The 26,447-nt window shown below is 52.6% G+C and overlaps 1 protein-coding gene across 4 annotated transcripts in view; it reads left to right on the forward strand.

Annotated features, from left to right (window-relative positions):
* The window catches only part of Septin9 (septin 9), a 168,979-nt gene that overhangs the window by 92,188 nt on the left and 50,344 nt on the right, over nucleotides 1-26,447 (forward strand). For 3 of the 4 annotated variants that reach the window (XM_059272202.1, XM_059272204.1, XM_059272203.1), the window contains one exon: nucleotides 4,884-5,522. In XM_059272202.1, coding sequence (XP_059128185.1) covers nucleotides 4,884-5,522 — 639 coding nt within the window. Of the gene's footprint in view, nucleotides 1-4,883; nucleotides 5,523-20,573; nucleotides 20,702-26,447 lie in introns of those variants that run through there. The other variant, XM_059272206.1, reaches the window with a different exon arrangement.

Genomic DNA, 26,447 nt, shown 5'->3' on the forward strand with positions numbered 1-26,447 from the left:
AATGTGGAGACCTTTCCCATGTGGCTTGGCCCTGTCTGTGTGCAGTAGCCCACAATTGGGGGTGTTCCCTACCAGCCCTTTGGATGCGCCAGCTTGTTGGGCCTGTGCAAGGCCGCCTTTCTAGCAAGCCAGTCCTTGGGATCTGATATGTGGTCAAGTCAGGTCTCAGGTCTGCAGAGGGGTCTCCATGGCCACAGACAGATGCCTTGTGATTGAGCTGCAGTGTGGTGTACGGTAGCATCTCGTGGGGCTTCACAGAGGGTTCTCCAAGTAACAAAGAGGAAGGGCCCAATGACCACACACCACTCCAAGTTTCATCTCTCCCGTGGCCCTGGTGGCCAGGCCCTGGTGGCTATGGCCAGGTGGCCTAACAGCACATCCATTCTCTCTTAGTTTTGGAGTTTAAATTCAAGGTGTCAGTAAAGCTGCACTCTATGCAAGCACTCCAGGGGAGGGTGCCTCCTGCCTGTGCTAGCAGCTGTGGCCCTTGGTCTTCCTTGGCTGGGGGCCACGTTATCACTCAGATCTCTGACTCCTTGTCCTCTGGCTTCTCTAGCTCTCAGACAGTCTTATATGTTTCCTTTTCAAGGACTCTGCTTTGTGTCTGTCCCGAATCCAAAATGTTCTTTTTTAAAGTAATTTATTTATTTTTATTTTATGTGCATTGGTGTTTTACCTGCATGCATGTCTGTGTGAGGGTGTCAGATCTTGGAGTTACAGACAATTGTTAGCTGCCATGTGGGTGCTGGGAATTGAACTCAGGTCCTCTGGAAGAGCAGTCAGTGCTCTTAACCACTGAGCCATCTCTCCAGTCCCTCCAAATGCTCTTATCTTGATTACACCCCTAAGACCCCTTTCCCACAAGGTCACCTCCACAGGCTCTGTACACTTGTACAGGTCTTTTTTTTTGGGGGGGGGACTGCTTTCTAAGCTGCTTCAACCTTTGAAGTGGAGGTTATTGGGCTAGATAGCGGTGAAGGTGGGGCCTCCCTGTTCCCAGGGCCCATTCTCTGGGCTCCATGCCCGAAGTTAGAAGCCCGTGGCCACACTGTTAGGAGCTGGTGAGAGTATGGCGTTGCTGTGAGTGGGCTGTGTCTGGTTCTGAATGTACTCCCTGAAGCCAGTGGGGCGGGGAAGGAGTGCTGTGGGCAGCGTGGGATCCAGGGAGACTGGAAAGGGCTGGCTTGAGGACCTGATTCTTCTTCTGAGGACAACAGGTGATTATCTGAGGATGGTCCTGAGCCAAGGCGGGCGCCTCCTGTCTGTGTGCACATTGTATAGCTGGCCAAGGGACCTAGGGGCCTTGAGATCATGAGTGATTGATGCCCATGATGCCCATGGATGCAGTTTTATTCAGCTCTGCTACATTTTGCTTTGTGCCAGCATTCAAAATCAGCATGGAAATGTAGACTGCTGGCAGAGGGCAAGGAAAAGACCAAGGCTCCATCCCCATTGCTGAGGATGTGGGGCTGGGGGAGGGGGAGGGATGATGAAGGTTGGCAGGGGACGGGGGTGGGGGAGTGGGGGGGGCAGTGGGGATAGTTGCACTTTATGAATGGGGATGTAACTCAGTGGTAGAGCACATTTATCTATCATACACAAAGGAAAAAGAAAAAAGAAAAAAGAATTCTAAGGTATTATTTATTATAATACCTGGGTTTCCAAATTTATTTCCTAGGCATGGTGGTACACCCATGTAATCTGAGCATTTGGGAGGTGGAGACAGGCTATCAGTGTTCAAGGTCAGCCTGACTACAGATTGAGTCTGAGGTCAACCTACACAAGACTGGAAAAAACAAAATAAATCAGTTAATTAATATCAGAAGGAATCATAACAATGCAGTGTTCTAGATTCTGTTAGAAGGTTAGAAGCTCAGATTGCCTTAGGCATTGACAGCTGAACTGCACATTCCCCAGAGACAGGTATCCTGAAGTCCACGCCGCCTCCCCCCTGCCCATCCTCCCAGCCGGTCAGCTGATGGTAACTGTCCCTTCCTGGGCATCTAGGATGGTTGAGCACAGCAGCCCAGGGCCTTGTTCCCTCTGTGTCCACCAGAAGCAAAGGTTAACCAGGGTTAGAAAGAGGTACCCACAGGAGTGCTCCCGTTTGGGGAGCCAGGTCCCAGGAGCTTGGGCTTCCTTTGCCCCCGCTCCTCTGCAGTTCCTGCATGCAAGGCCCGGCAGGAGTGGGCTGTTGACATTCCCTAGAGAAGGAGGGAGGTGGGGAGGGCCTTGGCTCCTCACCTGAAATTATAGCCACTCCTCCCAGCTACTTGTAAGCAGTTCTGTCCTAGTTGCTCTTGGGGGGGTCTCCAGAGGGGCTGGTGTATATAGGCTGGGGAAAGTTAACTGAGGGGCTCCATGTATGTGGCTGTGGGGACGCCATCATTCATTCTGGGGAAGGCATTCTAGTGTGGCTGCTTTGGGGTCACCCATGCTCCTGCAGGTAACCCCTCACCTCACCAGTTCCCCAGGGGCAGCTCTGGAATCATATTTTAATTTGTTGTTGGGACCTTAGGAGACATTGTTCATGTTTCCCAGGAAAGAAATTCTGACACCATCAGTGTGCGTGCGTGCGTGCGTGTGCATAACACATTCATTCATCGGAGTCAGCTTCAATTTGTCCTTTTGTTTTTTGGTTTTTAAGATTTATTTAATTAGTGCTATGTGTGCATGTTCCTTTGCTCGACAGAGGAGGGTATTGGATCCTATTATAGATGGTTGTGAGCCACCATGTGGTCGCTGGGAATTGAACTCAGGACCTCTAGAAGAGCAGCCAGTGCTCTTAACCGCTAAGCCATCTCTCTAGCCCCTCAGTTATTTTTGAATCAGAGTCTGACTGACCTGGAACTCTCGTAGGAGGCTCGGTTGATTAGACAGTAAGTTCTGGGACCCACCGAGCTTCACTTCCCCAGCATTGGAATTACAAGGTGTGCCCCCATACCTGGCTTTTTAAAATGTGGATTCTGGGAGCATTTTGCTGACAAGTGAGTGCCCCTGTCCCAGCCTGTAGTCCTCTAAAGGAAATCTGGTGCTGGAGACCTGGGGGCGGGATGGGAATGGGGGTTGGGGTGTTTGCATTTGGAGAAGGTTGGAGGCAGCTGGTTACATATGACTCTGGAGCTGTTGCGAGGGGCTGGGCCAGCTCTTGGTCCTTCTTGCTGTGGGCAGGAAGAGGACACCATGGGGTCCCATGAAATCTGAGTCCTGGGGCTGGTGAGGAAGACCCTGCATTGTCTGGAGTCGTTGGCGCTCCAGCCACGTGGGCCCTTCCTGCTCTGTGCCTGGCTACCCGTAACAGCTGGTTCTCATTTTGCTGGTGGCCGCAAAGACAAGAGGATGGAGCCTTCCTAGCCACCACCCTGCTGCTCCCCCGGGAGCAGACTCCAGTGGCGATGTCAACATTGCTGAGTGGAAACACTGGTCCTCAGGGTGGGAACTGGGTGGTCAGCATCCTGCATGGCCAGGGTCAAGACTGAGGAGGTCGGTGAGTGTGCACTGAGCCTAGGAAGCAGGCGGTTGAGGGGTTCCTTATAGCCTTGGTACCAAGGACAGGTGGTCCACACTGTTGGGCACGTCACAGGGTGTCCTCTGCCAGGGAAATAGTATTCTTTTTCAAATTACATTTATTTAGTTAGTTACTTATGTGTGCATGTGGGTCAGAGCACAGCTTGTGGGGTCACTTCTTTCTAGTGTGTGGATATTGGGGTGGAACTCGGGTTGTCAATCTTGGTCATAAGAGTCTTTACACACTAAACTACCTCAATAGCCAGTCAGGGAATAATCTTTTTTTTTTCCTAAATATTTACTCTATACGTATGTGAGTGTGCCTGAGCGATTATATGTGCACTACGTGCATACAGAAGCTGCAGAGGTCAGAAGAAACATGGGAGTTGTGGGTGGTTGTGAGCTACCATGTGAGTGCTGGGAATCGAACCCAGGTCCTCTGCCAGAGCAGTAAGTGCTCTACACTTCTGATCCATCTCTCCAGCCCCAGGAATGATTTTCATTTCTTTCTTTCTTTTTTATTTTATTTTATTTTATTTTATTTTATTTTATTTTTGAGACAGGGTTTCTCTGTGTAGTCCTGGCTGTCCTAGGACTTGCTCTGTAGACCAGGATGGCCTCAAACTCACAGAGATCCACCTGCCTCTGCCGCCTGAGTGCTGGGATTAAAGGTGTGCGCCACCAACACCCGGCAACAAGAAATAATATTTTTTATAGCGCAGCTGTTGGGGCGTCACGGGGTGTCATGCTCTGAGGCTGACAGTGTTCTCTTGGCTCATGGGGTCTGGGTGTGTGTAAAGGGAGGAAAGCCACAGGAGAGGAACTCTGGAGTCCTTAGAGCCTCCTATGGCCGGCTCCAGAGCGGGGGCTGTGTGGTCTGGGCTGTGGCCACAGCAGAGCAGGCGGACGAGGCTACCTTCCTCTCACTGTAGCCCCTGATCGCCGGTGCTCTGTGGGAGCCCTACAGTGGACTTGTCTCTTATGGGTAGGCAGAAGAGGGAGGTGGCTTTCTGAGCCCTGTGGCTTCCTAGCCAGCGTACCTCTCCAGGTCCTTTCTTTTTTCCCTTTTGACTGTGTTGGGTATCAATCCGACGGCTTTGTGCATGGTAGGCAAGTATTCCTCCACTGAGCTGTATCTATTCCTCGCTCTTTAGGGACAGGTTCTCACAAAGTTACCTGTGTTGGCTTTGAACTTGGTCAATAGCACAGGCAGGCCTTGAACTTGAGATCTTTCCTCAGCCTCCCAAGTACTTGGGATTTTCTGCTCCCCCTGGCCTGGCACCTTTGCCCTTTTTTCAAACACAGAATGCATCCTGTAATGCCAGGCTCCCTCTGCCAGTGTGCACACCGTATCCACGGTCCTCTCTCTCTTTCAGCCTTAAAGAGATCATTTGAAGTCGAGGAGATTGAGCCACCCAACTCCACGCCACCCCGGAGGGTCCAGACCCCTCTGCTCCGAGCCACGGTGGCCAGCTCCAGCCAGAAATTCCAGGACCTGGGCGTGAAGAACTCAGAGCCTGCTGCCCGCCTCGTAGACTCCCTGAGCCAGCGCTCACCCAAGCCATCCCTGCGGAGGGTGGAGCTGGCAGGGCCCAAGGCCCCTGAGCCTATGTCTCGCCGCACGGAGCTCTCCATTGACATCTCCTCCAAGCAGGTGGAGAGCGCAGGCTCAGCTGCTGGGACCTCGCGGTTCGGGCTGAAGCGGGCCGAAGTCCTGGGCCATAAGACACCAGAGCCAGTCCCTCGGAGGACCGAGATCACCATCGTCAAGCCCCAGGAGTCAGTGCACCGCAGGGTGGAGACCCCTGTCTCCAAGATCCCCGAGGTCCCTGCCATGCCTGTCACCGATGCTGCCCCCAAGAGGGCAGAGATCCAGGTGCCCAAGCCAGCCGAGGCACCCAACTGCCCACTCCCGCCCCAGACCCTGGAGAACTCCGAGGCCCCGATGTCTCAGCTGCAGAGCAGGCTGGAGCCCAGGCCCCCTGTGGCTGAGGTCCCATACCGGAACCAGGAGGGTGAGTAACCCAGGGCTGGGCCTTCTGGCTGTGTACTTGGGATGGGATCTTTCTGTGAGATTCCTGGAAGAGATCTGATCTCAATCTCTCTCTCTCTCTCTCTCTCTCTCTCTCTCTCTCTCTCTCTCTCTCTCTCTCTCTCTCCCTCCCTCCCTCCCTCCCTCCCTCCCTCCCTTCCTCCCTCCCTCCGTGTGTATGTGTGTGTGCGTGTGTGTGTATGTATGTATGTGTTGTGTGAGTATGTGCGTGCATGCACAAGTGCACTTGGATGTGCAGAGTTGTGTCTCAAGGCTCAGGGGCCGTAGCGGGAGCCTGCAGTTGGGAAGCCCCTCTGAGGCACCAAGCTCCTGGTGGCCAACAATTGGGCTATGCCAGCTCTCTGTCATGTGATCCTGGAACTGGGAGGCTGTAGAGCAGTAGTTGGTACAGGAGCCACTGTGCTCTCCCGTGGGGCAGGGAACAAGCCATGTGCTTGTGATGGCTTCTGGGAGGCAGAGCTCTGCCCATGAGAAACTGCAGCCTGAGCGCCCGGTAGAGGCCCAGAGCCGAGGAGGGCGCAGGAGGAGCGTAGGTTCTCCTGAGGTTTGCACTGGAGTCCCCTGGCCTCTCTCTCTAGTCTGGCCTTCTCCCTCCGTGAGTGACTCTTATTGCAAATCCTTAAGGATGGGAAGGGGGGTTTGTTTTGGCTCGTGGTTCCAGAAGATGCCGTCATCATGGCGGGAAAGCGGCCGGCAGCGGCACAGCCACAGTCGGGGAGCAGAGAGCGCCACCTCTGCCCTCTGCCCTCTGCCCTCTGCCCTCTCTGCTTTAGTTACTGTAGTTTATTACAGTGCAATGCGCACAGCATACGTTGGCTGTTGTGCCGTGTGAGAGTGTGTGGTGCCGTTAAGCACATTTGGGTTGTGCCACCAGTACCACCTTCAGGGTTTTCCAGAACTTTCTTCCCACATCCCGAACAGAAACCCTGCTCCCCGTGAAGCAACTCCCTACACCTTCTTCCTCGGGTCCTGACAGTGCCATGTTATTCTGTCTCAGTTGACACTGCTCATCCTGGCTGGCCTAGTGGTCTCAACATTCACCCACATTGTAGTCTGTGTCTGAACTTCGTTCCTTTTAAGAATGGAGTAGTATTGTGTGAGTAGACAGAACACTTTTTTTTTCCCCCTGTAATGAAATTTGAACCCAGGGACTTGTGCCTGCCAGGCAAGCGTGCTACCACTGAGCCATGCCCCAGCCTCAGGTAGAATCAGTTTGTCAACTGATGAACATTTGACTCTTGTAAATAATGCTTGAGGCACCGTGGGGCACCTAGCTTTTTAAAGCCCCCATTCTTCGATTCTCTAGTGGTTGGTGAACTTGGGACCACGCTGGGATGAGGGTGTGGAGATTCCTCCCGGGAGCCTCTGGGTCTGGGGACCTGGGGCTCAGCCTTCTTAGAATGCCAGGTGTCAGATCACAATAAATGCTCAGGACTCGTGAACCTTTGAAGGCCTTCCAGGCCTGGGTGTGGCTGTGCCTTTCTCCCTGTGTCCTAAACTTGACCCTGCTGAGGCTTGCCCAGACTCAGTGTCCAGACCTCAGGTGGGGGAAACAAAGGGCCGGGGCCTTGTTGAGTAGAGGGGCCAGTGCCCTGTCCTTCCTCCACAGTCTCTGCTTGATTTGAGACCTCCAAAGGCACCAGATACGTCTCTCTCCTCAGATGAGATTTCCACACTGCTGACTCAGACAGGATGTGGGTAGAGAGATAGACAGTGGCACCAAGCCGCCCAGCTGTTGATCACAGCTGGTGCTGGATGCGTGGAAGGTGGTCCTGGTTCTGGGGTGGGGTGCGGAATGTCTGCTTAAGGATGCTGTTGTCCTCTGGTGAGACACGGCACACAGGGCTGTGCCCGGCCCTGGGCCTCTGCCCTCAGGAGCTTGTGGGCAGATGGTGGGTGGACTGGGAAAAGAGCCCTGTGGAAAGCTGTAGAGGAGGGCAGGAAGGAATTCAATAGGCTAGGGTGAAGAAAGGTGTGAATGAGTGTGTGTTTGTGTGTGAGGGTGAGGCCAGGTGTCATTCCTCAGGCATCCACCTTGTCTTGTTTGTTTTTTTAATTTTAGCTATATTTATTTTATTTTATGTGTATTATTGCTTTGCCTTCATGTATGTGTGTGCACAGTGTACGTGTCTGGTACCTGCAGAGGTCAGAAGAGGGCATCAGAACCTCCAGATTTTGAGTCGGGGGTGGTTGTGAGCCACCATGTGGGTGCTGGGACCAAACAAGTGCTCTTAACATCTGTACCATCTCTCCAGCCTCCACCTTTTTTGGCGACAGGGTTTCTCACTGGGATCTGGGGCTTGCCTGTTAGGTGGACTGGCTGGCAACCTCCCAGCATCCTCCTGTTTCTGCCTCTCCAATGCTCAGGCTGTAAGTGCTGTGTGTGGATGCTAAGGCTGTGGGTGCTGGGAATAAACCAGGTCCTTGCACTTACAGGGCAGCATTTACCAATGGCGGAGCCCCCACCCGCACCCCAGCCACACGGAAGGCCCTTCATCTAGAGCTCCAAGATGGTGCAGTTCTCTTCATCAGAGGGCAGGGTAGGGAGACAGGGCAGGCAGGGCCTTCTTCAGGGAGCCTGTTGGAAATCATATGGCATGCCCCGACCCCCAACTTCTCTTCCAAGGCTACAGCTCATTCTCCATCCTCCCGGTCACCCATCCAAGGGGTCTCTTGGTACCCCTGCTGAGCTGTTCCTGGCCTGATACCCTGTAGCAGGGTCCTTCCTCCCCCTAACTGTACCTGCTCAGCTCTTCTGGGTCTCCCACAGTTCCTTGCAAGCCCTCAGCTCTGACCTCCTGACCTCTGTTTTAGCTTTGTGGAACTCCTACACACCCCTCAAATCCCTACCCATCCTTTCCTATAGCTTGAAACAGCCTGTCTTCCTATGACTCTGGTGTGTCTTTGTGTTTTTCTAGGATGTAAATTATTTGTGTGTGAACCATCTTTCCTCTGCTAGCCTCTTTTTCCAGTGCAGAGACAGATTTCCGTAGGACAATCAGTAATTTACTGTTCTTAAAAATACAGGAAACGTGAACATTAGGAAAAAACTGCAATTTAACCATAAGCTTTCATTACCCTGGACATTCTGCCGTAGTCTTTAGGATCCTGATAAGAGGCTGGAGTTCTCAAGGGCAGAGCTCGGGCTGTTATCTGTTTCTATAGACACTGTAAGGTGACTGGTATGTGACTTGGACATGACAGATGCCCAGTAAAATAAAGGTGGTGAGTGGCAGGTGGTGACATGGGACAGCATTTTGGTGGCTGCTGCGTGCACATGTGGGGATCCCACAGGACCCCCAAGGGACCAAGATACTTTTTGCAACTTCTTCCCAGGGGCCCTGGTTTCCTGCCCCACAAACTTACTTGTCCCTGCAGTACTGGGGTCAGGGCAGAGGTGGAGTCATCCTCTGGGTGCACTGGAGGGTGTTCCCTGGCAGAGTCCTTGAAGGAGTGTGAGGACCTACCTAGATAGCTGAAGGGAAGGGGCAGCCGAGGCTCCCTGGCTTCATTCTCCTAGTCCAGGGCTTGGTGAGATCTAAGCTCTCCCTCTATACGGTGGGTTTCTGTGTCATAGATCCCTGGGTGGTTCTGGGATACAGACTTTCACTGCCCGGGCAGGGTGCTGGCTCAGCTCCGACAGCCTCCCCTCTGGCGCACAGCCACACCGGCGGCTCCCCAGGCTGCCTTATAAGGCGGGCACTGCACTAGCTCCACCACTCCCTCTGGTCTGGTACCTTGCCTTCTCGGGCGCTCATGAGGCCCTGCTGGGTTCCTGGGTGTGTCCTGGCCACACCCATGAGCCCACTGATTCTGAACCATCACCTCCACTTCCCAGCCTGCCTCAGTTTCTGAAGGCCAGCGTGGTCCCTGGTTCCTTGCCAGGAAGGAGTGGGCTGATCATCTCCTATGTGTCCCTGAGTGTTGTGTCTACATCAGGCCTGGGGACAGAGAGGGGAGAGGCTCCATGCAGAGAGTCGGGCTACAAGTCCACTGTGGCATGCAGGGGGTTCTCTGAGGCCACCCAGTGGGTCACAGAATAGGGGAACGCCAGAACAGGAAAGTCCATTCCAGGATGGGGAAGAATGTACCAGGTCCAGCCTGGAGACTTGGTATATCCCACAAGTTGGGGTATCCAGCTGAGGAGCGGGCAACCACCGGGAGAATCGGTGAGGAGGCACCCCAGCCTTTGTATTTTCAGGACACCCTACAGGCTCTGGGGACCCCATGACTGTCCATGGCTTTCCTCAGGGTGGGTTCCTTCATCTACAGCTCAAGGCTTAGTGTAAAAGCTGCTTATGCTTCATGAGGTCAGCAGAGAAGTTCCCCACAGGGGCCTGAGGAACCTCCTGTGTTTCTTCTGGAAAGATCCAGCTACATCTGCAGGAGGGTCATTCCCACCAGGCCATCATCACACCTGCGTGGCCCTCTGTTCCCTGCCACAGTGGTCATCCTGTTCTGGAACTGGATGTCGTTCCCTCCTAAGAATGGACGTGTTCAGTCTGAGCTGGTCCAGACTGTTCCTACCTAGGCCAAGTTAGACTGGAGGGCTGGGGGAAGAGTGGTCAGGCCAGCTGGGTCTCCTTCAAGGTGGAGGCAGACAGACCCTGGCTCTGTGGTCCAGGCAAAGTCCCTCCTTGGCTGCCTACCCAGCTGTCTGCCGCGCCAGGGGTGCAGTGATGAGGGAGAGCCAGGCCTCTCCACGGATCATGGCCCAGCAGCTGTGGAATAAATACCTTAAATAGAGAGAGACAGCTGCGGCATGCCTGCCTGGGGGCCGGGTCCCGCTCCACCCCTCCAGTCCTGTGGCTGAGGCTCTGACCACCCAGTGGTGCTGGGGATTGAGCCTGTCCCCAGCACATGGCACTACATGACAACCCCCCGACACACACACCTACATGAAGCATTTCATTTGCCCAAGGAGGAACCATGCCTGCATCCTCAGCCTCCAGGCCCTGAACAGCTGCTAGGATCCAGGGTCTGAATGCTGGTGTGACTGTCAAGAGTGGCCCAGGGCAGATGGCCATGCTCTCTCTGTCTGTGTGGCTGGAAGGAGGGCACATTCAGCCCTGGTAGAGTACACTGATGCTCCTAGCTGACTCCCTGGGTGTGGGCAGCCCCTGACCGGACTCTGGATTCCTCTGGTGGCCAAGGAGAGTGCCACATGGCATATGTTGGCCCTGTCCCCAGAGCCTCAAGTCTGGGAGTTGCAAAGGAAGGTATACACACTCCTTTGGCTCCGTACCACTTCATCTAGGGCTTGCAGTGCACCGGATAGGTGCTGCCTCCCACCCCCCATTACAGGAAATCTACCCTCCTGTGGTCAACGGACCATGGACATCGGGACCCAAGACCTGGCTTCCTTCCAGTACTCTGCAAACACTGGGCGTAGGAGAGAATAAAGTGAGGCTGAGAGTGCTTGGGAGGCCGAAGCCAGGAGATCAAGGAGGAGTTCTGCTGAGCCAGAGGCATATGACCCATCTCAACAATGAAGCCAGTGGAGGTGGGGCCTTCAGAGAGGTGGCTCAGTGGGTAAGCCATCTTGTTTCACCGGGTGCGGTGGTGCACACCTTTAATCCTAGCACCTGAGAGCCAGAAGAACTCTGTGAGTTCAAGGCCAGCCTGGTCTACAGAGTGAGTTCCAGGACAGCCAGGCTTATATAGTAAGACCCAGTCTCAAAAAAAAAGGGAAAAAGTGTTGGTTGTTTTTGCAGAGGGAGGGCCTCATTTCAGTTCCCAGCATCCATAGTTGGCTCACAACTGTCTAACCCCAGCTCCAGAGGCTCTGGTGCCCTCTCTGGACTTCACAAGCATTCTCTCTCTCTCTCTCTCAAGAGCGCTTCCTGCTTTTGCAGAGAACCTGAGTTTGGTTCCCAGCACCCACATCAGGTGACTGTCAACCACCTGTAATGCCAGCACCAGGGGCATCCATTGTCTCCAGTCTCCACCCAGACATGACACATAGATGAAAATTAAAAATGTAAAAATCCTAAAAAACAAACAAATAAAAAACCCCAAACTGATAACCAGTGAGCTTGGGGGGTGTTGGGGTGACAATAGCCTGTGCCCTTCGCTTCTGACTTACCTCACTCTCCCCTAAGACCGAGACTCACTGGGGAAGTCCTTGTGTGTGTGTGTGTGTGGGGGGTCCCTGCTCGCTCTCTGTCTCCCAGAGAGGGAAAGGGGCCCACAGCCATGGCAACATACCTGGCCCGTGAAGAACTCTACCCACTGGCTCCTGGTAGAGAATAGTCTTCTCGCCTGGCATCCCCTGGGCCTGAAGTGGTCCCAGGCTTCCACCTCCCTTCTGATAGCTCAGAACAGCTCTGATGGAGCAGAGTCGGTGTTAGCTAGCTGGCAGACTTTGATCATTCTCTGGGGCCTGGGATCCTGTTTCTGCTTTGCCCTGAGCCTGATGACTTACCCCTCTGGTCCATTTTTCTTGTGCTCAGAGTGGGTGCGTTTCCTTATTATTACAGAGAGTGGACGTGGGAGCCAGCACCCAGGAGGTTTGTGTTAAGTACGTATGTGAAAACTGAGCCCAGCCATTATTTAAGGAAGCCATGGCTTGCATGCAGACCTGAGGAAATGCTGGAATTTTCAGGTCTGCAGATCCAGAGGTCCTATCAGTGTGCCTTGCTCCCACCTACTGATGGGTGTGCACAGGCACTGTCCTGCTCCCTGGCTCCTACTTTCTCCCATCCCCCTTTCTGTCAAGTGTTCAGAAAGGCCATTCTTTCTCACTGCTAGATCATAAATCCTGAGGATCTCAAAAAGCCTGAAAAGGAAGCCACCTCCCTCTCCCGCTATTCTCAGGGTGCGCCATGCTGGCAGCTGGGCATGCTGTCGACACTTAGAATTATGTGAGTATAGATTTTGTCAAAAAAAAGTCTGTGTAGTGGATAGAGGTGTTGGCTCAGTGGTAGAGCACTGGATTAGCATTTGAGGCCCTGGGTTGTATCCCTATCATGGCCAAGAAAAAGAATACAAGGCAAAAAAATCTCTTATTTTATAGGCATCTTGAGAATGCGGAGGAAACCGAGATCACTTTTGTTTCGGTTTGGAATAGCACATGCCTTTGTGTTTTGCATCAAAGATTTAGCATAGTCTTTGCAGTGGTGGGATTTGAACCCAGGACCTCATGCATGCCAGGCACTTGATCCTAACCCCAGCACCACAGACTGTTTGAACTCATTATATAGTGTAGGATGGCACTGACCCCAAACTCCTGCCTATAGAGACACCCCTAGTCTCTGGAGGTGTGCACACTTCACCTGGTTTTTAAATTTTTATTTTATTGTGTTTTGAGACATTTCACTATGTAGGCCTGGCTGTCCTGGAACTTGCTCTGTAGACCAGGCTGGCCTCAAACTCACAGAGATCTACCTGCCTCCACCTTTGCTGGAATAAAAAGTGTGTGTCACATGTATCTTTTGTATATTTACAGCCCAAGACCCCTGTGGTTCTTTTTCAGCTGGATTGTTAATTCTTTTCTTGCTGATTAAAAAAATAATTTTTTAATTGAAAACATTTTATTTTGTACATGTGGGTGCTTTGCCTGTGTGCATGTCTGTGCACCATGTGCATGCTTGGTACTTGCAGAGGCCAGAAGAGGGCGCTGGTTTCCCTGGAGCCGGAGTTACAGAGCGGCCATGTGGTGCGGGGAACTGAACCTGGGTCCTCTGCCAGAGCAGCCGGTGCTTTTACTGCTGAGGACCACTCCAACCCCATGATTTGTTTTTTAAGAGTTTTCTGAGCTATTGTTGGTGATCAGACCTATAGTTCTAGCACTTGAGAGGTTCAGCCAGACAGATGGCTGATAGAGACCAACCAGGGCTACAGAGTGAATACCAAGCTGATCAGGACTACATAGCAAGACCCTTTCTTTAAAAAAAAAAGGAAGGAAGGAGAATTCTTCTGAGTGGTACGAGGTTTAAGGGTGCCCAGCCCACCCCCATAGTTATAGTGTGCTCTTCCTAACAGAAAATTCGAAGCTTGTGTTGTCAGGGTTCTGCTTTTACTTTGGGCTTTTGAGTTCCGTGTCCTGCTGCATTCCAGAATTATAGACAAGAATTTCACCCATGTTTTCTTCTAATGTTTCTGTGGTTTTATTTTTATGTACTGATGTCGTTAATCTGCTGGAATTTATTTCTGTTTGAGTATTGTGGTGGAATCTGGGGTTTGGGTTTTTTCTTTTTCTTTTTTTCTTTTTTTTTTTTTTGCACGGATGTGCGCTCGGTGCGCTGGCTCTGCAGTGTGGGGTGTGTGCTGAGCTATTTTTGTTTTTCTGGTGACAGTGCTGTGCTGGCTTAGCAGAAACACCCTGGATGCATTTCTTTCTTCCTCTCCCTTCTGGAACACTTTCACAGCAACACAATCCTGTCTTTGTTAAAACTTTTAAGGAACTCACTAGTGAAACCATCTGGGCCTGATACTTTTGTGGGCGTCTAGTATTTAAGAAAAAAAAAACCTTAAATTATTTTCCATGGGGCTGTGAGTTTAGAGGGACTCTTCAAAACTTATTTTTTTAGGGCTGAGCATGTAGCTGAGGATATGGCTTGGTGGTGTGATGCCGGCCTTGCAGGCACAGCCACATCTTAAGCACCAAAAGAAACCAATTACTGTTTAGCTGGGTGTGTAGTGAATGCCTGTAATTCCAGCACTTGGGAGGCTGAGGCAGGACAGTCACGGATCTGAGGCTAGCTTGAGCTACATAGTGAATTCCAGGCCAGCCCAAGCTATATAAGAAGACCTTGTCTCAGTGTGTGTGTGTGTGTGTGTGTGTGTGTGTGTGTGTATGTGTATGTGTATGTGTGTGTACGTACATACATACATATATTATTTTTTAAAATGTGTCTGTGAGATGGCTCAATGGGTAAAGGTATTTGCCATGCAAGCCTGATGATCCATTCAACTCCTGGAACCCATGTAAAGAACCCAGATGGATGCAGAGATCTGACTCTACAGGGTTGTCCTCTGACCACCACCCCCTCCCCCCACACACACACAAAGAGCAACAGTAATTTTAAAAATGTGTTGGTATGTGGTGTGTGCCTGTATGTGTGTCCAGAGCCCAGAGCGGGTGTCCGGTGTTTTCCTCTGTTGCTCTCCTTATTCCCTTTAATGGTCCCTCACTGAACCTGAAGCGCCATTGTTTGGCTAGGCGAGGAGGCCAGCAAGCCGCAGCCACCCACTTGTCCGCACCTACTCTCAGTGTTGGGGTCACACGCATGCGTGACCATGCTGTTTTCCAGCGTAAATGCTGAGGATTCTGACTCGGGTCTTCATGCCTGTACAGCAGTCATTCCCCGGAGCCCCCAACCCCCAGTTTTTTTCCCTGTAGAAGATTATTCACCCCTCTATTTAAAATCTCTCAGGCTGTTCAGGATTATTTGCTTTAGCACCTTCTGGGGGAGGGTATGTGAGGGGACAGTCTTCGCTGTTGACTATCTGCAGCATCTTGTCCTGGTTATGGTCCTCTCTCTGCAGATGTGTCAGGCCAGGCGATGCCCTGGGCCGCTCCGTTTGGAAGCACATTTGTACACTAGAGAGTGGCACGGGGTCTGAGAGGGACATGTGCAGAGGACCTTGTACCCTGAGAAGCAAGGCCACCTAACCACCCTCCATTGTTGCAGCCTTGGAGGAAGGGATGATGGGAAAGGGGAATTCCGCCTTGGAGTGGGGTGGGCAGTGTTCTAGGCAGGATGCTAAGTCTCAGGATCATGAAGTCTGGAGTCTTCCAGAGAGTACCTGCAATACATTTTACACCAGGGCATAGGCACACAGGGGTGTATGTGTGTGTATGTATGTATGTTTGTGTGTCTGTGTCTGTCTGTCTGTCTTTTTGTCGTCCATGTCTTCTTTGATTTCCCTCCACCTTATATATGGAGGCAAGGTCTCTCACTTAAACCCAGCGCTCGCTGGGTCTAGCTAGTCTCCTTGTTCCAGAGCTTCCGTGAAGATCTGGGAGCTCATACCTGGGTGGAAAGTGCCTTATCCACTGAGCCTCGTCCCCACTTCTTCAATGTACAGAATTGTGTGAGTTTATTTGTCTTTTTCTTTCTCTTTTTTTTTTTTTTTTTTGAGAGAGGGTCTCTTGTAGCCCAGTTTGGCCTTGAACTTGGTGGCTATTGGAAGATGACCTCGAATTTCTGGTCCTCCTACCTCCACCCCAGGCCACCATTTGTAGCACAATTTTGTGATTTTCAGTCCCAGTCCAGACTTCCTGATGCCTGAGACCCAGCAACCCACCTGGACCGCCTACCTGCTTCAAGACATGGCTTCCCATCACTGCCTCCTCCTCAGCCAATTTAAGAAAATATTTACCACCCCAGAAGGAGGTGCCATTCTGTCCTGCCTCCAGCCTTAAGCACTGACCACTTGTCAATGGGACTTTCCATCTAGGGGTTCCCCATTCTGAAGCTTTCTTATTCACGGGGTCACACACTATGGCCTTTTGTGTCTGTTGTCTTCCATTCTTGTAGCCCAGGCTAGCCTCAGAGTCACTACAAGCTCTTGATCCTCCTGCATCCACTCCTCAAACACTGGAATTACAGGCATGATCTCACACTTGGCATACAAATACATTTTTATACATCATATTAAGGCAAGATGTGTTAACGTTCCTTCACTGTGACAGAATACTCAGGATAAACAGCTTGTGAGGGAGAATGGTTTAATCTCAGCTCAGTTCAAGGGTTTCCATCTGTGGCTGGTTAGCCCCTTGTAGCTGCAGAGCCCATCATGGTGGGAACACATGGCCTAAGACACTGCTCACCTTGTAGTGGCTGGAAGCAGAGTCAGGAAGGTGCTGACTTCTCAATATCTCTTTTAGGGCTAGCCCTCTGCACCCCACCCTCCCGTGACCTAACTACCTAAAGGTCCCACAGGTCTCCAACACACAGCCAAGATCTAGACTGTAGTAGAACGTTTACTGCGAGGTTTTGAGAGTGACCTTGATCTTAACTGATTTCTAATTCTTCAAATTCTATCCAGATTATTCAAAATGTTCGCCCTGCAGTGAATGATAGCCTTATCCTACCAATGCTTTTCAGGTAGCGCCCGTGCCGTGTTCTCTTTATATTTGTGCATATGTGTATGCGCCTGCTTGTCTGTATGTGTACCACATGTGTGCAGGTGCTGTAGGAGTCCAGAAAGGGGTGTCAGGACCCCTGGAGCTAGAGTTAGGGGTGGTTTTTTGTTTGTTTGTTTGTTTGTTTTTTTGTTTTTTTGTTTTTCGAGACAGGGTTTCTCTGTGTAGCTTTGCGCCTTTCCTGGGACTCACTTGGTAGCCCAGGCTGACCTCGAACTCACAGAGATCCGCCTGGCTCTGCCTCCCAAGTGCTGGGATTAAAGGCGTGTGCCACCACCGCCCGGGCTTAGGGGTGGTTATGAGCTGCCATGTGGGTGCTGGGAACTGAACCCTAGTTCTTCCCAAGAGCAGTCAGTGCTCTTAACTGCTGAGCCGTCTCTCTGACCCCCTATCATGTCTTGTCCACATTCTTGAAGCAGATCTTAAAAACACTGGGAATTTGGAGGCAGAGGCAGGTGGATCTCTGTGAGTTCGAGGCCAGCCTGGTCTACAGAGTGAGTTCCAGGACAGCCACGGCTATTACACAGAGAAGCCCTGTCTCGAAAAACCAAAAAAAAAAAAAAAAACACTGGGAATTTGATGACCTCATCAGACTCGTCTGCAAAGGTCAGATTGGTGTCTACAGGTAGGGTTCCCTTGGTAACAGCAGAAAGACATGGTTTGGGGAAGTCTGTGTTAGAATAGAGATATATCCTTAGAAGCTATGGCTATGAGATTAAAATGTTAAAAAGGTTAATAAAGGTTTTTTTTTTTTTTTTTTTTTTTTTTTTTTTTTTTTTTTTTACAAAGGAAGGGAGAAAAGGCCGAGAGCTACCACATGCCAGCTGTGTGGGGCACCAAGGAATACAGCAGTGATTATGTCCCCAGGGGGGTCCTGCTTGCTCAGTGGTGATTGTCCATCCGCAATAGACCAATTTGTGTCCCCAGGAGCGGCATGCTTGTTTGGGAGGAGATGAGTGACAGGCAGTGAGGCTGAGAAGAATGGGAGGGATGGTTGGGCTGGGTGGTGTGGTGGGCAGGCTCAGCATAAGCCTTGGGGCGGGCTCCAGATGTGCAGGCTGGAGGGTGCCAAGGACATCTGGAGGTTGGTGCAAGATGAATGAGGCACAGGCACTGGAGCAGAATGTACGGGGGTGTGCAGAATTTGGGGATCCAGACAAATGGTGTCTTAATGCTGTTGGATTTTTTTTTAATCCCAGTGCTGGGATGGAACTCAGGGCTTTGTATGTGTGAGGCAAGTGTTCAACCATTGAGTTACATCCTCAGCTCATTAATACAAGTGTGTGTGTGTGTGTGTGTGTGTGTGTGTGTGTGTGTGCCTGCATTTGTAGGCCAGAAGCTGACACTGAGTGCTTTCTCAGTCACCCTCTGCCTTACTTTTTTGTGACAGGGTCTCTCAATGAGCCTGGCACTCCCCTGTAGGCTGACAGGCCAGCGATCCTCAGGGATCCTCTGTTTCTGCCTTCCCAGTGCTAGGATGCCACGCCTGGCTTTTAATGTGTGCACTGCTAATAAGTCCTCACGTTTCTTCGGCGAGTGCTTTACCCACCGAGCCATCCCCCTAACCCCGCAACACAGTATTTTCAAAAACTGAAATTATACCAGTAAACTTCTATGGTGAACAAATTTCAAAATTCCATCTAGACACAGAACCCAGCTCTGAATGCACACAGCCCATTGCTTCCTGCGCCCTGGCCCTGGCCAGAGAGACTAGACCCCTGGTTTGGGGTCTAGTTTGTCTTTGAAGCTGAGTGCCTATTGGGATGAGAACAAGTCGGCGTAGCTCTGAGACCTCAGCAGCCTTGTGATTTGGCTGTGGCCATTGCTAGAGTATGGAAGGGTAAGTCACTCTGGCCCAAAGCTCTGAGGACAGGAAGCATAGCCTGAGAACACCACCTTCCCTCCACTCCAGTGTCCAGGCTCCCTACAGGCATCCATTCTCCATGCTGTACAGCCCTCTGATTTTTAAGTCCCAGAAGCCCTTAATGTCTGAATTCCTAGTCACTTCATCCAGAGATGAAAAGGGGAGAACCCCAACTTATAACTCTCTTGTACTGTATCCATGAGCCCAAATAAGCCACTGACTCAACCTTTTGGCTCTGAGCCAGCTGGGCATTCTCTTTGTTGGTTTTCTTGCCTACAAAAATCCTACCGTCCCTATCTTCCCAGAGATGACCTGCATTAGAGCTGGAGTTCAGAGCCCCGTGGAAGGCTGGGGATGTAGCTCAGTTGGTAGAGTACTTGCCAAAGTATGCATGAAGACCTGGGTACCACAAAAACCTAACGTGGTGCTGCATGCCGTAATCCCAATAATTGAAAAGCGAAGGCAGAAAGATAAGGCTTCAAAGCCATACTTTGCTATATGTCAAGACCAACCTGGGCTGCATGAGATCCTGTCTCAAAACAAAACAAAAAGCCAGTCAACCTTGTAGGTGAGGTTTTTCATCCCACCAGCCCATTCCCAAATAACCACACAGAGACTTATTATTAATTATAAATGCTCGGCTGATAGCTCAGGCTTGTTACTAACTAGCTCTTACATTTTTAAATTAACCCACATTTCTCATCTACACTGTGCCATGTGGTGGTACCTTTTTTCAGTACAGCAAGTTCATCTCCTACTTCCTCTGTGTCTCCTGGCGACTCCTCAGACTCCTTCTCCTCCTTTTTCCCAGCATCCTCTTAGTCTGGTTCTCCCACCTAACCTTATCCTGCCTAGCTATAGGCTGGTCAGCTTCTTTATTAAACCAATCACAGTGACATATATTCACACAGTGTAAAGGAATATTCCTAGATAATTGCATCACAACCCAAATTTGAATTCTGGCTCTAACACTCCTGGTTTGAAGGCTTGGGGGCAGTGCCTTAGTTTCCCCATTTACCAAGTTGTTGGGAAGATGAATGGAAGGAAGTGCAGAGAAGTGCCTGGGCATTGTGATGGTATGCTGAGCTGCACATAGCAGGCACTTTGTAAATGTGAGGTAGCATCAGTACTGACTTATTTGTGCCCGTGGCGAAGTAAGGGACAACTTTGACAAAGGATAAGGCATAGATGCCAGAACAGACGTATTTTAGTATATGTAGGACATGAGCATGTTTCTGATGGGCTGTCAGGATGAGTCCTGACTTCTGTGAGACCCAAGGTTCCCGATCCAGCACCATTGTGTACGTTTGCAAGTGTTTCCTGTTATACGTATGTCTGTTCATGCCTGAGTTCCCCTGAGGGTTACCCGTTTCCCCGCTGTTGTCTGCCACTGTAAAGCATCTTAAATGACCAGGATCTAAATGTCCCCCTCCTGGGAGACATCAAGAGGCCACGGGATACCTGCTGCCCAGTTGTTGGCCAGTGAGGTTAGAGATGGTGGCTGCTCCATCAGTGAGTACCTGTGGCAGGCTTGATTGCTAGCACTCCGCCAGGTGGGTTTATTCTTCTGTAGCCTGTAACCCAGTGTGTGCTGAGCATCCTTGTCACCGTCTCCCTCTGTCACCCTCCACCTTATTCAGAGACAGGGTGGTCTCAGTGAGCATGGAGTGTATTGATCTGCTAGACTGGCAGGCCAGCAACCCCAGGGATGCCCCACCCCATCTCCACAGCCCCTCCCTCACAGTGCTTTTCACATGGGTGTTGTGCTAAACCCTTTACTGACGGAGCTATACCCCCAGCTGCACTCTGCTGTCTCTTCGTGCCCACACCAAAGGGACCCAGCTTGAGGGGTGACAGGTTTCCATCTGCAGCAGGCTGACCCCTGCAGGCTTTCCTCTGCCTGGCCCTGGAGGAGGCTCTGTCTGTATTTCCACTCTGGAAATGATGGCTGAGGCAGGTCCCTGCGCCTGGCTCTGCTCTGTCTTCGGGCTTCCTGGGCTTGCTCCCTGCTGATCTGCTGACTAATGCTTATCTGATGACTGGTGGGGGAGCAGGTCCTTGTCACAGCTGGCTCCGGTTACAGAGGGTTGAGATGCACCCAGAGCGAGGCCCCACACGATTCTACTGTATTACGGACCATCCCGATTTCAGGAAACCCAGCCCCCAGAGCTCATCACAGCCCCAGGTAAACTCAGCATGGAGGGGTGTTACTGTGGGCAGCAAACTTGCCTGTGGGGTGCAGTAGTCTTCCTGTTTGGGGCGAGGCTGGGGAGGAGATAGAGGAGGAGCCAGGGCCTTGGTTGGGGAAAGTGGTTCTTTAATCCAGGCCCTCCCCCAGGCCTGTGCACTGGTGTGGCAGAAACATGGTTAGCCATGGTGGGGAGTCCTTTTCCCAGAGACCCTGTAACCTTGGAGGGGCCCGGGCCCTCCCTCATTCTATAGCCCAGAAGAACCAGGGCCCACACTGTCTCCAGGGAGGGTCTGGCTGTAGGTCAGGGCCACCCTGGAATCCACAGTCCTGCTTGGGCTAAGGCTATTTCCCCGGTCTGTCAGGGGACCTTCTGTTCAGGGAAGGAGGGGAAGAGACATGGCCCAGGCCAGTGCGTGGGAAGTTGAGCACCGCCCTGAGGTCGTGGGGAACAGGAAGCTTGCCTCCCCCTGACCAAGGCCTGCTCATTAAATGCACTTTTCTTGAGACAGTCTGCTTAACTGGCCTTGGTACATCACATTCTTAGTGGAGATCTTGGGCAGCTCCCATCCCGTGCCTTTGAGTCTTGAGCACCCTGGGTCTACTGGTGGATGATCATCTGAATTGGGGCTCTGGGGGTCCTCAGCCCAGTGTGCTGATGGGGAGTGTTCCCTAAGGCATATATAGACTTCTGTCAGAGTCCTCCTGATCTCTCTCTCTGCTTGACAGTCTGTCTGTCTGCCTTCCCTTTTCTCTTTTTCCTATAACTCCATCTGGCCAGGGACTTTCCCATCCCTCAAGCATTAGGAGTTGGGTGGCTTTCCTGGTCTATCTTCCCAGAACCCCAAGCCCTTATCTCAGGAGGGTAGAAAAAGTTGGTAATTGACCATCCTAACTCCATGATCCTCCACCCCCACACGGCCCATTTTCCAGATCCAGCGGTTGAGGCCCAGAGAGCTCCTAGCACTTGCTTGTTGACATGCTGGGGGGGCCTGGCTGCTGAGCTGCTCTAGGGGGATGGATAGGAGACAGTGCCAGCCCGTGAGCATGTAGAACTCTTTACCTTTGCTGACCTGGGGTAGGATGATGCCCGTGTGACTAGATGGGCTGTTGCCGTGGGAAGTGGGAGCAGAAACTGCAGGGCTGGGTGGGAGTGGGGTCCTGGCTGCTTGGTGAGCAGAGTGACCCTGAACTGTCCTGCCTGTGACTCTGCTGGGTGGTTTTGCCACATGTCCAGGATGGGAGCTTGGCGCATCCCAGCACACAATGCCCTCGTTCAGGGTAGACTTTGGCTGGCTCTGGGCAGCTCACTCAGGGCTCATCCGTTATCCTAGAAATGGGATAGGCCTCTTTCTGGTTGGAATGAGCTGAGTGTTGAGACCAGGGAGGAGGTGGATGGCAAGCTTCTAAGAGATTGCTCACCTTGGCCTCCCTCCTTCTGTGAGGTCTCCTGAACCTTGCCAGGGTGCAGATGGTGGTGTCTGACCTCTAGGGACTGACCACTTCCCTTTCACAATCCAGCTGCTCAGGCTTAGGGTCCCATGAGCCCCCTGGGCTATCCTTTCTGTTTTTCTGGATCTGAGCTCCACACTGGGCATGCATTGCCTTGAATAGCACCCAGCTCTCCTGGGCCTCCTGGGACCCAGCCTGGGCCCTCTGTGGCCACCCTAGGAGCCTCAGGTGCAAAAGCAGGCAGAACCTTGTCATCTCCCTATCCTGGAGCCAGACAGGGAAGCCAGGACAGTAGCCTGTGTCCTGCTTGGCTTCCTGGGAGGCCAGCCAGCTGATGGGACCCAGGGGACTGGGAGGGGAGCCCCCTTGCCTTGTCTCTTCATTTCCAGGCTCTGGGCTTGAGCAGCCTCCGGCGCTGTGGGTGGAGGAGTTGAGGTGGGGCTGGCTGGAGTGAGAGAAAGAGGCCTGGAGAATGTAGACCATGTCTGTCCTTACCACGAGAGCCTGCTGTCCCTCGGAGCCAGGACTGGCACTGATGGATGGGAAGGTGATGCCTGTGAGGCTGGATCCAGGAAAGGGGCACTGACACCCATCATTTTCCAGAGAACTTCAGCCACCTGCTCCCAGCCCACACCACAGGGAAGCCTCGTGCACTCCTGGTTTCCTCTGCGTGGCTTTGGATTCTGTGTGGATGGGCAGCCTCCTGGGAAAGCTCTTGCTTCCAGGAACACCTCTGCCTGCAGAGGAAGTGTCCCGGGCTCTGCTGTCCCTGGCTCTGCTCACCTCCCTCTGGTCCAGCGCCAGGGACTCAGGTGGGAGATCTGAGTACCGAAGGTGATGCTATGTCTCTCCCAAGCCATTAGCAGGAACAGGCCCCTGGCCCCTCTTCCTGCCATTTGGCTGGAGACCACTCAGGAGGACCAGACTGCACCAGCACAGCAGCCTCTCTGCAAGGCTTGTGACCACATGGTGGCATTCGGCAATAGCAAGGACCTGAGTTCAATGCCCCAGAGCCCGTGAGAAAAGCCAAGCATGGTGGCACTGGGGAGGCAGACGCCGGCAGATCCTTGGGGCCTGGTGGCTAGTCAGCCCAGCCTACTTGATGAACGCCAGGCCAGTGAAAGACTCTAAAACAAAGTACCTGGTGGTGCCGAGGCGTGACGCTTTGGGTTGCTCTCTGGCCTTCATTCACGCACACCAAAGAGGCATATCCCCTAAAGGGGACTCACGTTGGGGAGGCCGGGTCTTCCTGGGGCGTGGGCATAAGGGTGGGCCCTGGCCATTTCCAGTCACCCATCTTAGCACTCTCCCAGACTCTGCACCCCGAGACCCTGAGGCCCTCAATGAGTGATCTCCCCTGCCACTCACGGCTTCCTGTCCTCGCTGCAGATGCTTCCAGGGAGTCTGCCGACACATTTGGACTCTGAGATTTGTTTTTTGAACAGCCATGAAAGGAGAGAATGAGTAAGAAAGCGTGGGGGAAGGCCAGAGGGAGGGGGAAATCGCCTGGAAAGTCCAAACATGTGTTTCAGAAGCAGGTGCCAACATGACATCATCAGGAGGGTGGCTGAGGGCCTGAGCCCAGCCCAGCCCAGTAGAAGCTGGCCTTGGCTTTGTTCTGCCATGCTTAGCGTGTAGAGCTTTGTTTCCATTTTAGGGACAGCCTGGGAGCCTGTGCTCTTACTCTTGGCTGCGTTAATATTTCATTAATTCTGTGTTCTTACATGTTCCAAGTGCTAGGTGGTTATTGAAGAGAGGGAACAGAGAGAGTGAGTCACTGGCTCCAGGCCACACAGCTTGGAGGGTTTGACTCCACGCCTCAGCTGGCAGGTGAAGAGGCTTGCGGTTTCCACGCTGGATGAGATGGTAGCCTCAGCTTGGCCTCCTTGGCCTAACAGGAAGGATCCATGGACATTCGAGCAAGTGATAGCCACACTTCTGTGGCCCTTAGGATAGTTGGCAGGAGGCAGAGATACAGGGAACAGTCCTGCCTACTTGGACCCAACGATTGGACCTTCAGTGACGCTGTGCTGTGAGGCGGGTTACTGGACTACAGGACTTGATGATCCTTTGTGTCTCTTGCTTTGTTTGGGACCCTCTTCTGTGTCCCCCATCCCCACCCCTATATCCCCGAGGCTGACTTGGGCCCTGCCAGTCAGCCGGGGTCAGAGGTACTCCTCTGCCTGCTGTATTTTCTGCTGACTTTGTAGTGTTCAGTGTTGGAAGTCTCTTTATGACTCAGTTGATGTGTCTATAAAATGGGTTGACTGGCGTCTTCTTACCTCCTAAGCTTTGGGAAGAATCTGGTGAGAGGCGTTACTGGAAAGTTCTTTGCACCAACAAGTTTTCGGGCTGGCTGTGGCTTGGTTGGTAGAGTGCTTGCCTAGTGTGCAAAAGGCCCTGGATTCTGTCCCCAGTGCTTATAAACTGCGGTGGTCCCCGCACCGGGGAAGTGGAAGCCGGAAGTGGACGTCCAGGCTGATCCTTGACTATAGAGTGAATTTGAGGTCAGCCTGGGCTACATGAGACTCTTATATCTAAATAAATAAGCAAAACAAAGTGCTTCGCAGAGCGATGCTAAGCAGTGGTTTGCTGGGGCCAGAGCCAGGAAATCTGGGTCCTTCTGGAGCCTGGGTGCTGAGGGAGGGCTGAAGTTAGTGCAGGCTCAGTGCCCGGGAGGAAGTCGGGGAAGCCGAGATTCAGGTCCCTGCCTGTCAGGGTAGGCACCAGCCTGGGTTCCCATTGGTAAGGAAGAGTTAAGTGGCCAGGACCTGTGTTGGACTGAGTGACACTGTGTAACCACCTGTGAGTCTCAGCCTGTCCATGCACAGTGGGGCCTGGGCCGAAGCGAGCTCTTCCCCAGCCCACCCCAGTCCACTCCCTCAGCAAACTGTTCCTGGTGGTTTGCCCTCCCCCAGAGCCCCACTGGCCCACACCACGTGACCCAAGCATGGGAAGAAGGGTCCAGCTGTGGGAGGTCATGCTGGCCCGGGACTGAGTCTACAGGACCGGCCTCCCAGGAAAGCCAGCTGTGTGGGAAGCAAGCCAGCGGCTCCGGAAGTCCGTGTGATACAGGCTAGACTCCTGGTCTGTCGCTGTGATCCATTCTTTCCGTGGTTCAGAGTCACCATGCCCAGTCACTGACCAGCTTGAGACCTGTGTGTGTGAGGCTTCTGCTCAGGCCCAGCCTTCCCCATCTACACTGATGTCTCCTGCACCTTCCAGGCCTTCCTAGCACAGGCTGAGTAGGATCCCAGTGGCAGGAAGCAGCCTCTGGCCCCTCCCGCGGGTGAATGTCCTTACCCCACGCTGCCCTCTGCAGTCTGTCTGTCACAGTGGCCACCACAGCCCCACCACACCACAGCCCCACCACACCACAGCCCCTGGAGAGCTCTCCAGGCGATTTGTGTGAAGGGCGCCCCCTGGCAGTGTGTGGCGGTCTCACATCATTCAGCCCAGGCCACTCCTCTGTCCCTTGTGACTGTCCATCCCCTCCAGGGATACGGAGGCTGGTCTTCACAGCTGGTGTTTGCAATGCCTGCACCTTGCTGGAGAGAGGTGGGGCCTTTCCTTGGCTGCCTCACTCTGGTCCCGGCTTCACGCCATGGCCTCAGAGGGACCTTCTTCTCCAGCCAACACAGCCGAAGTCTCTGCCTGTGGAGGCTGTCTGCAGGCAGTGATGAGTGCCCGCCAGCTAGTCATTCGGATTTTATTTTTGCATTTTATTTAGTGTGTGTGCCACAGCACACATGTGGAAGTCAAAGGGTAGCTAATAGGAATCAGTCCCTCCTACCATGTGGATTCCAGGGATCCAACTCCGGTTGTCAGGCGTGGCCGCAAGCAACTTCACCCTCTGAGACCTCTCTGGCCCTGGTCATGGCCCCGTCTATGGGGACAGGGGACACTGGCTTGTCATTCATGCTCTGTGGGTGCCCACTGACTGACTGTGAGCGGAGTGTGGAGGAGAGGTTGTTGTGGGAACCCGAGGAAGCAGTCAGAGGGGGCATCCCGCAGCAGCGGCAGGTTTATGCGCCTGCGTTTGGTGAGGTAGCAGCTAAGGGCCTTGCAGGTCGCTGAGCGGCTAAGATGGATTGCCGGGGTCAGCTAGCACGGGGGTAAAGAGAGGCTGTGCTCACATGGCTGTGTGTGAGCGAACCGTGGCACAGGCCTCCAGTGGGAATCACACTGTGTGTAAGGGGTGTGTGTGAGCGTACTCCCTCTCCCCGAAGCAGCCCCTAAATCATGAACGAAGATGGTGGGATCCATGGGAACTGCTTCAGGTGACTATCTG

This window comes from Peromyscus eremicus, chromosome 8a (assembly GCF_949786415.1).
Source record: "Peromyscus eremicus chromosome 8a, PerEre_H2_v1, whole genome shotgun sequence".
In the NCBI taxonomy this organism is placed as follows: Eukaryota; Metazoa; Chordata; class Mammalia; order Rodentia; family Cricetidae; genus Peromyscus; species Peromyscus eremicus.